This window comes from Cinclus cinclus, chromosome 4, assembly GCF_963662255.1.
Source record: "Cinclus cinclus chromosome 4, bCinCin1.1, whole genome shotgun sequence".
NCBI lineage: Eukaryota > Metazoa > Chordata > Aves > Passeriformes > Cinclidae > Cinclus > Cinclus cinclus.
The window spans coordinates 18,663,731-18,678,371 of NC_085049.1; the positions used below are offsets into that span (position 1 = coordinate 18,663,731).

The 14,641-nt window shown below is 40.8% G+C and overlaps 1 protein-coding gene across 8 annotated transcripts in view; it reads left to right on the forward strand.

The window, feature by feature from the left end:
- BCAT1 (branched chain amino acid transaminase 1) overlaps window positions 1-14,641 on the forward strand; it is a 36,880-nt gene that overhangs the window by 12,725 nt on the left and 9,514 nt on the right. Inside the window, exons 2-7 of one of the 8 annotated variants that reach the window (XM_062490868.1) lie at window positions 3,400-3,600; window positions 4,780-4,836; window positions 6,855-6,965; window positions 7,808-7,927; window positions 9,606-9,769; window positions 11,099-11,241. In XM_062490868.1, the coding sequence (XP_062346852.1) occupies window positions 3,400-3,600; window positions 4,780-4,836; window positions 6,855-6,965; window positions 7,808-7,927; window positions 9,606-9,769; window positions 11,099-11,241 (796 nt within the window). Of the gene's footprint in view, window positions 1-3,399; window positions 3,601-4,779; window positions 4,837-6,854; window positions 6,966-7,807; window positions 7,940-9,590; window positions 9,770-11,098; window positions 11,242-14,641 lie in introns of those variants that run through there. The other 7 variants (XM_062490871.1, XM_062490870.1, XM_062490874.1 and 4 more) reach the window with 7 other exon arrangements.

A 14,641-nucleotide genomic window follows, 5' to 3' on the forward strand; every position in this document is an offset into this window, starting at 1 on the left:
TTTCTGCTGTGACAAGGAAAGTTTGCAGGCTTGGGACTATGTCATTTTACTTTAGGCAGCAGGTGCCAAATAGCTGCACTCAGTAGACCATGTGCCACATCTGCTTCTTTTTTTTTAATCTCCCTTACCCTTCTTGTTTGGCATTTACCAGTTTTCCTTCCAGTTTAATGGTTTTATTAGGCAACAGCGTCAAGAGGTGCTTGAGAGCATGTTAGATAAACAAAGGAAGCAAAACACAAGCCTAGCTGAAAATTCCCCTTTGGGAACAGTGGAGATCTAGCTAGGTGCTAATGCCGATCCCTAATGCATCTTACTGTGGTGCTTTTAGGGCTTGGGGAATGTTGGCAAAGGAAGAAAGTAAATTGCTGTTTTATAAAGGTCATAGGTGATAGCAGGGTACACTGTGATAATGTTCTGCTGAGTGATATTAACATAATAAACATTGATACTTAATCAGTACCCTGGCATTTGTCACCTGGCCTTGCTCTGCTCCCTTGTTGTGGGTTCTTCTGAGTGTTTGATTTTCCCTCCTTTTGCTGCTTGAAAAAGTGAAGCCCGAAGGGTTTGTGAGCCAGGTGAGATGTTGTGGAGGGTGTCCCACTTCTCAGGGACCCAGAAGAAGTAATAGTTCATACAGACCACACAGTGGAAGAGAGTACTCCAAGGGGATCTTCCAAGACCTCCTCCCACTCTTATTATCTATCCTCCGTGGAAAAAGAAGACAAAATGCATTGCAGCACTTGATGCTGTCTTGACATAAAAAGCATTTAGATTCTAAAAGATTTGGGTGCCGTTGCATGCTGTTAATTTGCCCTGCTTGGTAAAAAAAGTTGAGAAAAAGACATAATGGATAAAGGAAAAGAGTCCTAAGAAAGGTTATTAAGAAAGTAATGGCCAAAAAAGTGGATCTCCAGAGGGTTTAACAGGACTGTAAGAATGAGAAAAATGGCCTTTTTGCCTGTTGAATGATTGTTGCCCTATTGCTCTGCACAGTTGAGCCTGTCTCTAAGGTCTTACCCAGGGTGTTCCTGCTGTTGTTTGAAGGACTTGTTATGGGTCAAGTGCTGTACCTGACACTTGACTCAGGTGTTGGCACAATGTTTGAAGGAAAGCTGCTTTCCCCAAATTCTGAAGGAGGTGAGAAAGAGCAAATGGGATCCCTGGTCAGATTGTGCAGTTCCAGGAAGCTCTGTGGTCTGGAAATTGTCTGCTTGTTTTCTGGATAAGGCTTATAGTTTCCTACCTCTCTAGGCTTTCTGCCTTCAAGGGACTCAAACTGAAACACTCAGTGAGTGTTCCTTCACTTGTGGCTGCAGCTTGCTGCTCCCTCTACAGGTGCTTGTGGGTTTATGAGAAGAGCCGGGTTAAAATTATTTCCCGTCCTTAAATAAAAGCTGTTCGTTAACCCCAGCAAACTTAGCAAACTGTTTTGAAGTGATGCCTTTCAAGTAGCTGTGCTACCACCACTGAGGAAGCAGCAAATGGAGTCATAAAAGCAGAAATCAGCACACTGATGGGAGTTCTAGGAGAACAGGCTTCCTATGGTAATTTGGTCCTCAGGCCAGTTTATTGTAAAGGCAATTACCCTAATGAAAGTGACCTGAGATGCAGAAGCCTGGAGTCCAGGGAAAGCAGTTGGTACCACTGGAGTGTGGAGTTCTTTAGAAGCTGTGATTCTTTGCAGAGATAAACCCAGAGATACAGTTGTGTTCTGCATTCTCACTTAAGCCCCATTGACATCCCTGCTCCCATGCAGTTGTTTTCTTGAGCTGAGCTTTGCTGTGGATAATTGCAAACACTCCTCTGTGGCTTTTATTTTGATCCACGTCTTCTGTGATACCTTTTTTCCTAAAGAGTGATAAGAGGTTGCCAGGTAAAATTAGTTTCAGGACATCATTAGGTGGTGCTTCTCCCTCTGGAGCATTCACTGTCAGAAGAGTAAAGGGAAGAGCTAAGAAGAGTAATTGTTGTTTCATCAGATTATGTATTGATTCAACCAGACTAATGCACTGTAATATCTAGACAAGCCTTATAATTGGAGATAGTTGAAACAAGCTTTTAGCTATTCATGTGCTCCTGCTCTAAGTTAATTTCACATCTAAGCCATTAAGCAAAAAAAAACAAAAACAGAAACACAACCAAAAAACAAACAAACAAAAAATCAACCAACCAAACCTAAACAAAAACAACTAATCAATAAGAAACATGTCTTTGTTAATTAAAGACATCTTGAAAATGAGGTTCTTTACAGAGGTGGGGAGGAGTACACTTACTCCTTTTTCAAAAGCTTGGGTCTGATTTTGTCTCATTTTGCAAAATGCATGCAGGGGATGAGAAGTCTAAGACACTGATACCTCCTGCAGAAACACCTTTTTAGAGCATTTGCAAATAATTTGATCGGTGTTCTGGACTACCTCTGTTCCAGTCTATTCCGTGTGCACCTAATGCAAAGGAGCAGGATTTCACTTGGGGGTCTGTAATAAGGGACAGTGCTTCCTTTCCTTTCCTAGGAAGGAAAATGGAGCTTCAAATATGATTCTTTGACTTCTCCCTTGCCTCTGAGCAGCACAGTTTAAACACTCAGGTGGCATGGGAGGAGAAGAGAGAGGGTGAATCAAGGTTCTGCCTACTTTGTAGCTCCCTCTAGTTATTCAGTCCCTACCTGTGAATAAAAGGGGGGTGACATGCCAGAGATCTGCATTCTTTATTTCCCTGCTATTCTTTAGGATGATTCACACAGGAGCTACGGTGAAGAAAATTAACTCTATCCCAGCCAAAACCAGTACAGCATCCTGTGGCACACGACTACAGCTAGTTGTGGCTTATAAGAGAGAGTCTCTACAGTCTCTCATGCACGGAAGCATTTAGTCTTCTTTGCTGATTGGATCTTTCTAGGATAATACGTATGTATGTGAATGAGCAAGTTATTGTGCTGACTGCTGGCTCTGACCTTTCACATTGGTTATATGTATTAAAGGAAAAACAGTGTAACATCTACTTTGTTGTGATGGCGATTAGTTTCTGATGATCAGCTTACATTCTGAGGTACAGCAATTGGATGTTTCTGGAACTTGTACAGGTGTGTTAACCTAAGTGTCCAAGAGATTTCATGTGCTAATTTTCTGGTTTTGTACGTTGTATTGCTTTTTTAGCTTAATTCTTAAACAGAATTCCAGAGTATGCTATTTCTTATGTAACAGCACTGTGTATATGTTTGTGTGCACTTAATGAATATTTTGCCAGCAATTTAAAGGTTAGTTGCCTTTAACCATCATGTCATTAAATATCCTTACAGAGAAAATATTAAGGGTTGTCCTTGTTCACTGATGCAGAATAATTTTTAATCAGTCTGACTTCATTATTTTGATACACTTCATTTTTGTCTCCATGTTCCTCCAGGCTTCTGACTTGATTATCACCCCAGCTACGACGTTCAAGGAAAAGCCAGACCCCACTGGTTTGGTGTTTGGAACTGTGTTCACTGATAATATGCTGACAATTGAATGGTCCTTGGCTTCAGGATGGGAGAAACCCTATATTAAGCCACTGGAGAACCTCTCATTACATCCAGCCTCCTCTGCCCTGCATTATGCTATAGAAGTGAGTAGTAAATTGATTTGGAAACCATCGTTTTGTTTTATTAGCTCTGGAAGCCACAGCTTTGTAATACAAGGACTATTACTGCGTTAAGTTCATTAGTATTGAGTTGCATCTTGTTTTGTTAACTGGTATTCTTCCAGAATAATTGTATTACTTACAACAGGGTTATGCATAACACAGAAACAACTGTGGCCTGGGGTTTCCAGCACACTTAAAGTTCTAGCATAGGGAAGGTGAGCTCTTTCTTGTGTGGTGATAAATTTGTTTGAAAAACCATTCTTCACTGACAGTGGATTGGTCCATTGGACAGAGTTACTGTCTCTGATGTGGTAGTGCAGGACTGTGTAAAACCATGAAATTCTCAGAGTAGCTTTAATTTGGGGACTGAACATGCACTTTGTAAAAGTTACTTGAAGCCGGTTTAAAGGTTGACAGCTCGGATTGCAGGACAGACTAGATAGGTGCTTGTTTGAAACTCTGAATAAGTCCCTCGAGCTCAGAACTAGGTCTGATGCACTCAGCATATACAAGTGTGTTTAAGGAGAGAACATACAGCAGGGAACTTTGGGAAGTGGGATGTTAAGTCGGAAACCAGCGTGGTTAAAGTTTCCGTGCTTAGCTGATTACTGCCTAAATCTGCCTTTCGTGCCTTCAGAGCAGCTTTGGCTGTACTCACACCTGTGTGGGAACCCCAGCAGGGCACAGACCCTGAAATGGAACCCACTTCTCCCACTTCTGGGTAGGTGGGAGTGTCTCCATGAAGTGTGTGGAGTTGCTTCTGCTGCTTTTATTATTTCTTATATTTTTTCCATTTTTTCCTCTTATTTTTTTTTTGTTTTAACCACTGGTATAAGGGAAACCTTCCCTGCTTGTTGTCCCTGAGCTCCTGCCTTCACCATTTTTATTTTGACTGATTTTTTTCCTCATCTAATCACCAAGCCTGCAGAGGTCCTGTGTAAACTACAACAGGCCCCTGTGACTTGAGGCTGCAGCTCTTGATCTGCCCAAGAAGTAAGAAACCACGCTGGAGTCCCAAATCTGTATTTCATTCTTAGTAGCATATTGCTGTAATGCTCGGCCTCTGGCCTGGTCTGAAATAATTGCTAATATGAATATGCTCTTATTTTTTTTCCATTTTTTTTTTATTCTTTTACCCTTATTGCATCACGTTTCCTCTAGCCAAGAGGACAGACAGAGGAGAATCTGGTGTCATTGCTGTGGCTCAATGAATACACAGTGGGTATAATAAAAGTGATGAATTTGGCATTCCCTCCCCTTTCTCCTTGCCCTTCATAATGCAGTGTGGTAATCTGGATCTGCTGAACTCCAGATCCAGCTCCCATGATGTACAGATGTCAGATAATACTGTTTTCACACCACTGTAGCAACCAACCATCAAGCAACCACAGCAGTTGCTTTCATTAAAGCATTCTGGAACACATCACTGTCTCCCTTCTTAATGAGTGAAAGGTTTTACTGAGCTCTGGAAGATTAAAAGTATTTCTTTTTGGAGAAGAAGATTTAACATCTTGAGAAGGCTTTGTGTTTCAGTAATGATGTGATTCTTACTTCTGTCAAACCATTGATCAAATCTTAGTAGTGACATTCCTCCCTTTTCCCTGTCATTAAAAGTTCTGTGAATGTGTTTGGGAGAAGGGTGGGGGGGAAAAATGTGTTCTGTGATAAGAAAGTAACATTCCAACAATGTGCTATCAGTTAGTAACTGGCCCAGTAAAAATCATATCAAAGTATCAGCCAGATGACCAGCTGTGCTATCTTTTAATAAAGACTTTTTTTTTTTTTCAGCTAGAATGTCTTCCCTAGGAACAGCTTTTTTTTTCAAAATTGTGTCAAACTTTTAATTAGGTTGGCATTGCCATAGGACTGAGATAAGTTTTGAAGGCAAAAAGTTCTGGGTTCTAATTCTGGTTCTGCTACATAATTGGCACACAGTCTGAGGAAAATTGCCAGGATTCTGCAACCCAGTTACAACCCAATTAAAATTTGTCATGTGGAAGGATCTAGCTCTGCCGTGGAACTGCACTCAGTCTTTCTAAAGATTGCATTTCACTGATCTTTATGGAAAAATGCAATAGAATTTGATAACAGTGAAACCTGAAATACTCTGTTAAAATTACTTGTGCACAAATATGGGATTATTTTTTTCCAAATAAAAAAGCTGCATATCTAGACTTCCAACAACATAGGATGCAGTTATTTCCAGCCACTTTTTGTGGAGCAGTCAGAGGAGGAGGAGAAGCCTGAGGAGACTGACAGCAGTGATGCAGTTAAATTCATAGAATTTACCTCGAAACTTGATGTACTAAGAAATGCTTGGGAGGATAAAATTCTAAGAATCTGAACTGTTGTCTGTAAGCATAAGTGAATCTTTAATACCTAATCCACGTAAGACTTGTGTGTACATATTTATTAGTGTGAGCTTATATAATACACGTTTTCTGTCTATAAGTACAAACAGAAATTACCAGTCTGTAACTGAAAATAACTGAATATTTGGTGGGTGTGTTTTCTGGTGTGGTTAGGAGATGCTGCAGGATATTTTGCTGGGGGGGCAGGCATTGATAGGATAAGGATTTCTGATTGTCAGCATCAATTGTCTAGATTCTACAGTGTGATGGGATAACTATATTTGTATTTCCTGTAAAGTATATAGAGAAAATATTTTTATGCATTTTTGTCTCTAGTGTAAGGCTGCATCTCTCTCATGCAGGTTAAATTGTAATCCACAGCATAGGTGCATAGGGGGAAAATAAGTGACCAGTTCCTGCTGCAGCAAGAGCTTCACAAGATTTCTCTCAGTTACCTTATTCTATACTTCCTAACAAAGATGTGTTTTGGACGGAGCTCTGAAAATAATTAGCATATATAAAAAATTAAATTCTATAGATCCCTTATATAAGTGAAAATGCTATTTTGACTCAGGTATTAGTCAGGACGTGAGGGAATCCTTAAGTCAAACACATGCTACAAATTTTAATTGCTGTAACCAAATTATGAAAGTGAGGTTATCATGAGGAATTATGAAGTTTATATTACAAAGATGACCTGCCTATGCTTCAGATTAATCTATCTCACTGGAGTGTATTGACAGAATTCACTAGTTAGTTTTTTCGTGTTTGAGTACAATGAGCAGGAAGGTGAAGTTTTTATTTCCAAAATTTGCACAGATCATCATGGGATAACATGTCTGAGTTATTACTTGATTTCTTTTCCCTCCTTTTCTGGCTTGGTAGCTGTTCGAAGGGATGAAGGCGTACCGAGGAGTGGATGGCAAAATCCGTCTGTTCCGGCCAACCCTGAACATGGACCGGATGGCACGATCAGCACGGAGAACAACTCTGCCAGTAGGTACCCAAGGCATCTCAGGCTCCTTAAGTAAAAGCATGTTTGCATTGTCAGAGTGCAAATCTCTAAACTTTGCAGTAGCAGCGTTTATCAAACACTCAACTCTGATAGCTCAGTACAACTTCATTAGCAGATATGCACTGACAGAAACTGTTTGAAGTGCTTATTTTGAAATCAGAACGGTGAGTGTTTTACTTTCATTGTTGTCTTCCTGCTGCCTCAGATGTACAGAATGTTTCTGAGGAATAGATGCTGTTCTGCAGGTATTTTGCATGCAGGCAGCTGTGTGATTTGCTCTGGTGCTAATGTTCTCCCTTTTCTTCTTTGCACTTCAGTTAAGTTGTTCAGCCTCTTGAGTGCCTTTTGGTTTTTGTTATGCCAGTAACTTAACACTGCTTTTAGCAATCGCTCCAGGCTTATTAGCTTAATTGCTTTAAGAACTTGGGAACTTTGGGAGACTTGATGGCCCTTTGGAGTGGTAAACCAGAGCACTTTTCTGTAGAAGAGCTGCTGGTGTAGCTTGCAGTATGAGTTGGCTGCACAGGGGGTTGTGGACATGCTTTGGAGGCAAGAAGGGTCAATGGCTCCTTTTTACCATCTCAGGAGGATACTTTGGAGCAAAGGAGGTAATTCTGGATACTGCACAAAAAGGCACAGTAGCTAAGACCATGGGATACTAAATTCTGTGAGGAATGAAGTCAAGGAAGATGTGAACCTCTACAGTGCAGCGCTGTTGCATATCCTGAGGAAAAGTTCCCTGTAGCATGTGGATCTGTAAAGACCACTAAGTGTTCCAGCTTTACTTCTCCATTTGCTTTTTTCCCTTTCTTTTCCTTCCCAGTCTTTTGACCAGAACGAGCTGTTAGAGTGCATCTGTAAGCTTGTGGAAGTGGAACAGGAGTGGGTCCCACACTCAACCTCTGCCAGCCTGTATATCCGTCCGACCCTAATTGGAACTGAGGTGTGCAATATTATTTTTCCCCTCTCTTAACTTATATTTATTTAGGTAAAAGGCAAAGTCCTCCATCCATAACGGGAAATATTCAGCTGTCAGTTGGTGACAGGATTAAGTCTGGGGGCAGATGGGTTTTATGGTTTTACTTTGGAGTCCCTCGGCTGTAGCGCCGCAGCCCGAATTTAGGGTTGACCACACTGCCACTTAGTGGCCACACTGGTTCAGGGCACGGAAAGTGAACGGAGTAACTGCTCGGCACTGGGAACGGAGCAGCGCTTGTTAATTGGGGTTGTGCTGAAAGGATAGTTCTGTGTGACATGGTAATATCAAAATCCCGATAATTCGGAGGGAACGTGATGGAACACAAGTTGCTGTGCACATTTTTGTAATTTCGAGTCGTACCTGAACTTAGGAGTTTTTTGGAAGATTTTGCCTTGTAAATTAAAATAAGAGGCTCCTTAGCAAATAGGTATTAATGTGTCCTCTCTGAGTTTCATGTGTGAGTCAATTCTATAGTATTGATAAAAGGAATTAGAAACAGAGTGTTTATTTTATTAAATCCTTCAGGGTTCCTTTTTTCAGCAGTAGCAAGAGAGAAAGGTAGAGTATAGGACAAGGAAGCTAAAGAGTGTAGGTTCCAAGCTAAGTAAGCTGAACATCTGCTCTATCCATATCTGTAATTACCATACGTGAGTTTCACGTTTCACTTAGGTTCTGGAACTCCATTAATTTAATGCTTTTAAACCAGTTGCAGATTTTCAGATTAAAGAATCTCCAGTCAGTGACTATAAGGTACTGATATTAAAATTGGGGTGGTTAGCTCTATTTTTGTTTTTGGAAATTCTTTTGCTGTGAGCTTTGTTTCAGGATAGCCAACACTTGTGGCCTTTCAACTATCATGTGTTGTTTCCAGGTTGCATATCCTACTAGGCTTTTATGAATCACCCCAATTAGAAACCCAGTCAGCACAATCTTTTGAATTATCATGTCATCAAAGGAGCCCTTTCAGCACCTGGAGAATTTAGGCTTCCATCAGACTTCCCACCTCCATCTTCAAGTACTGATGGTGTTGACTTGGAATGTGAGAAGCCATCTCTCAGAGAGGACTGGGTGAAAAAACTTACATTCTTGGTTATTTCCTCTGTTGTTGCGTGAACTATTTTTAGCAGGCAAATAATTTTAGCTATCACACAGGCATTCAGAGAGCCAGCACTCAACTCTAGCAATGCCAGTTCTAAGTGGCACAGAACAGTTCTCAATAATGCAGCTGACAGTGGTTTCTCCACTGTTGTTACTGCTAGGAGTGGTCTTGCCAGTCCTTCCCACAGAAGGCTTTGTGGGCTTCTGGTATGGTTAATTCATATAATTATGTAGCACTTTGTTTATCTAATCTTTGAAGTCTCAAAAACTTGAAGCTATTCGGGAGCACTAGAATAAAATATAGATAAATGGAACGGCTGTAAGTGAATGGTGACAGTATATAAAATCAGGGTTGTTACATTGGTGTGATAGGGGGAAAGTTATATAAATATTTTTTATTCTTTGCAGCACTTTGCACTGTCCTGGTAAAAGCACTCCTATGCTGCAGTTCCACTGAAAGCAGTGTTTCAAAAGCTGATGGTGCAGCACCTGATGTTCAAATGATACCAATAACTTTTGGTTTGTTTACATTCTCTATTTTCAGCCTTCCCTTGGAGTGAAGAAGCCGACTAAAGCCCTACTGTATGTCATACTGAGCCCTGTGGGCTCTTACTTTGCAAGTGGAAGCTTTAATCCAATATCCTTATGGGCAGATCCAAAATACGTAAGAGCATGGAAAGGGGGAACAGGAGATTGCAAACTGGGAGGGTAAGAAAACATTATCCTGCATTTTCTACACAGCTCACAAGGCAGATTTGGTTTTTAGTGAAGTATCTAATCCAGCAGAAATAGAGACATTAAATGCAGTAGTTAAACAAGCAATGTACTACAATGAAGAGTTCAAAACTGTACTTTGCAAATATTATTTATGCAACTCAGTTGCATATTTTTGTTTGAAAATTACAGCCAGTTGATTTTTTGCAGCATGTCAAGTTGAGGAACTGCACCTGGAAGGTGTACATGTAAATACTTTACCTCTTGTCCTTGCAACAGCTGACACTCAAGTTACCACTTTGTGCTGCATCATCAGCATTGCAGCCTGCTGCCAGCAGAGCAGGGAACAGCTCTGGCTACTGACCTCCTTCTTTAGATTGTCCTACCCATTTTCTTTGCTTGGCAGGAAGTCAGTAGCTGTCAAGTGCTGCTCAGCTGGGCTGAATAATCAGAGGGCAGGAAATTAACTTTCCTTCATTCAAGCTGATGTTCTGAACCTTTGCTTGCTTCTAGAAATATATTGTTTCTTGTGCATCCTTCATTACTGACTTGATTTGTGCCCAGAGGTGAGAACTTGACTTCAGTGTGGTCAGCATTTTGGAGCTGCTGACTTTGCATCTTGAAGGTTGTTGAACATCAGAAGCAAAAAGGAGTTTTTTCCCCCCTCAAAGCAGCAGGCATTATTCAGTCAGGTTCACTCTGTAGGCAGCATTTTAGAAAAGCATTTGCTCCGAAAGGGTATGGAATTCATCAAGAAACAATTGCATTTCCCGAAGATGCTAGTTCTGTGAATGTCTTTTGTTAGAAAAATCCCACCTCACCTCTGGTGATATTTATGCTCCAAGAGTTTAATCTAACATATATTACCCATCTGACATGAGGTAGATGAATTAAAAACAAAAGCAAACCCACAAAAAAGCCCAGGAAAAGCACCAAAAACCCCCAAAAGATGGAGGGGAATTGTTGCTCTCTCTCAAAGATGCCGACTGCTAAATAAAGATAAATGCTTTCTGAATGTTTTTAGTTGCAATAATTAGAATGTCCAGAATTTGGAACAAGAGGTATGTTTAAAAGGATTTGGATGGGTATGTTTGAGTTGTTGGTGCTGTCCAGCCCTTCAAAGTTTTTGGTTGTAGGTACAAATGATCTAGTAAATACTAGTGGAGTATTTCCAGTGAAAATATCCGAAGGACAAGCAGTGACTGTTGCAGAGCACTTCCTCAGGAGGTAGATGTGCACAAAATCTTGTTTAAATTGAGACAATGCCCAACCAGGTACTTCTAACTCTTTGTTGTTTTTTTTTTCCTTTTTTTTTTCCTGAAGGAATTATGGTTCTGCTATTTATGCCCAGCAGGAAGCCCTGGAGTTTGGCTGCCAGCAGGTTTTGTGGCTCTATGGAGAAGATCACCAAATAACTGAAGTTGGAACAATGAATCTCTTTCTCTACTGGATAAATGAAGATGGAGGTATGGTGACATAAAGCATGAAAACTTTAACAGAGTAGACAATCGGGACCGTAATACACAAAATTATTACTAGAATGCAGATCATAATATTTTTAATGAAGATTATTTAACAAAGGAAATCCCTATTCTCTTCTGAAAATTACTAGGTGACTGTTAATTGTGAGAGAGGAGATTTTGGAGCAGCTGTGAGTGCTGCCTGTTGATAACAGACTAAATTGATGGGCTAGTCCACATGCTCAGAAGGGCAGAGTTCAGCCATGCACAAGGTCACACATCAGCTTTGGTGTCAGCAGGATGTTTAGTCTTCAAGGAGGTGTTGGCTCAGAAGCAGTGCAGATGTGCTAAAAGGCAACTTAGGGCTGTGCAACTCTTCAGACTTTGTAGCTTTGAGTATGCGTGGCTCCCGTCATCACTCGCTGGCAAGTCAAAGATTCCTGAACCATATCCAAAAGTATTTCAGCATCCAATCCAAAACTGTTTTCTCTGAAGAATTTGAGGCTCTCTCCAGTGGTGGCAGGGAGAAACATGTCAGTCAGTGTCTGGTATCACTAATGCTCAAAAGATGCTTTCAAGATGTGTCGTCATTCTTGAACCTATTTTTACCTCTTTCTACCCACGGTCACCTCTGAGCAAGATACATGCTGATTAAAAAACTGTCTAGTTAATGAACAGCCAGTTATTTAGGCATCTCAAAACCACCCATTGGGTATGCAAGTATTCAGTGCTTGGGATGTGATAGCTGTGATGGCTGCACCTGATAATTGGTTTGGAAGACCATAGGCAAGGGAATGAAGTGACTTGCATGAATCCTGGCTCTCCAAGAAAATGAAGTGTCACTGAATTTTTGCATGGCAGCAGATGCAGGGGTCAGACTGATTTAATTGTAGTGCCATGGGTACCTTTGAAAACGGTCAGCTTTCTGACAGTGCCCAGCTGCAGAAAGCAGGCAGCCTTTTGTGGGGATAGCAGTGGGCCTTGGATAATTCAGTGTGATCGGGATCCAGCTACCTGACTCCCATCCCCAGTTCTATTGCTTGGTCTTCTGCAAAATCTTTACCACATTTGTAAGAAGAGGGATAATACTCCCTCAGTGTTGAATGAGTCTGTGAAGCTTTATGAATGAAGATAAATATTAGACATTTTCTTTTACAGCAGCAGTCGATTTGTCACTGTAGATAGATGGCCAAATTTATGCCTTGTGGAACTTAGCTGGAAAAACATGAAAATAGATTTTGGCTCCTGCTGCCCAGGGAAAGACACTGAAGCGGGGACATAATTAGAATTCAATGTTCTCATTGTACTTAAACCAGGAATATGCTGGAATTATGCAGCTGCAGTACCGTACTGTTCCAAAGATCTGCCAATCACTGTGTTACCAGTGCACTGCTGAATGGTGCTATTGTGAGGTGGCTGTAGCAAACAACTTGTAATTCCTGCCACCCAAGCGGGCTGTCTGCTGGCAAACCTGCCATTTCACAGGACACGGGCATTATCCTCATGGAACACTTTGCTGTCTCTCAGGGTGTTGAGTAATTCTTAATTTGTGGGATCTTTGGCTGAGAATCGCTCACGCTGCCAACGGGTGTCATCACATACCTGCCTGTGGCTTTGCACAGGATTTAGAGTGTGCTTGTCATTGTGTTCTGTCACTTCACAAAGGACACTCGCTTAGGCTGTGGTTTGGTTTTGTTATGCAAATGCTGCAGCTGAGAGGGATCAAAAAAAGTGAGTCTGAAATTGCAGATCATCATCAAAAGAAAATGCCCTTCTTTGTGTGTTCTGAGGTCATTGCCTAGAGCTGAATTGCTCTCCTTGGTTTATAACCAGAGGCTTAGGCCAGTAAAGCCTGGACTGGAGGACAGCCATGCTTCCCGTGGGAGCAGGCTTTCCTTGCAGTCTTTGGTATGTATTTTCAGTTACAGCATTGTGCCTAAAGGTGACATGATGTTCTGGATGGCAAGAGGAGTCTGAAAAAATATTTTGGTTGTAACATCAAGGAGGGAGTAGGAGAAAAATAGTGCTCAATATAAAATAACATGACTTGTTCTTGTAGTCCCACTGCTGCTCTGAGCTTATAATATGGCCAAAACTGGATCCCTGCTATTGCATAAATACTTCATTAATGAAATCCGATTTATAGTTTATGTTCACTAAGTGAAAAAATTTAGTCACCCTACAATCCCTTCCACATGCCTCTTCAGAGAATGTAACTATTCCAAGAAGCTCTTGACATTGAATCTCACTTCCTGTCACAATGTCTGTTCTTCTGCTTAGAATATAGGCTTGGCTTTATGGAAAACCTTAAAATTTAAGCATATGTCCAACCTGAAGATTGCTAACTATGAAATCTGTGTGCAGTTTTGAAAAATTCTGTTTCTTCAAAATGGTTTGCAACCATTTGGGCTCTACTTCTATCTTTAACATTAAAGGCATTGTGAATAATCTTCAGGCATTATTTAATATTCTTGTGCTGCAGTTGAAATGGTCATTAATAGTACCCACTTTGAAATTTCATAAATTAGAAAGTAAATCTGTTAAAAGATTCTCTGGAACTATCAGGTAAAATTTAAGGCAAGTTTGCTAAGCATTCTATAGTTGGAGAATTAGTTGTGCTGCAGAAGTGTCTCGTACAATTACAGTACTAACAAAATCAGGATTGTAGCTTCTGTTCTAGTAGAGAGCCCCAGCAATAGAGTGGAGGGGAGAGCAGCAAATGGTGGTAGCAGCAGAGGTGGCAGACAAAGTAAAGAGGGAAAAAGTAATTGAGGAAAGCAAATCAACAGACAGATACAAAGGTAGTGATTGCATGAGGGAAGAGTTGAAGAAAAGCCTGAGGAAGTAAGGAGAAGGACCCAGAACAAACTGCTAGAATTAGTTAGCTGTTAATAGTAGTGTAAACAGGGTTTTCTGAGTTCTTGATCTTGAAGTTAGGATTTATCACTTTGGTTAAAGATATATTTAGGTGAATTTCTTGGCATTGTTACAGCGTGACTAGTACTGCAAGCATCCCGTGAGTGTAATCTTACCTGCTCTGTGTTCATAAGTACAGGTGTTGAAAAGCTGAAGTTGTGTAGTATGGAACACCTCATTTTAAAAACCCTTTAAACACTCTAATGGAATTCTGTTGTTAGAGCAAGTCTATAGCAGGTTTAACAGGGCACTGGGCAGACAGTACTGCTCATATAACAATAACAGGAGTCAGCGGAAGAGAAACCCTAACATTTCCCTTCAAATTCTTTTCTCCTGCTTTTTGCAACTCTACATTTTCAGCCCACGAAAATATTTCAGAAGGCAAATGGAGTCTGCGAGCTCACAGTCTGTTTTCTGGGAGATGGACAAACTGATGTCATATGGAGCCTGGTTTGGCATCAGTTCACAGAGAGGATGAGCTTTTGGCATG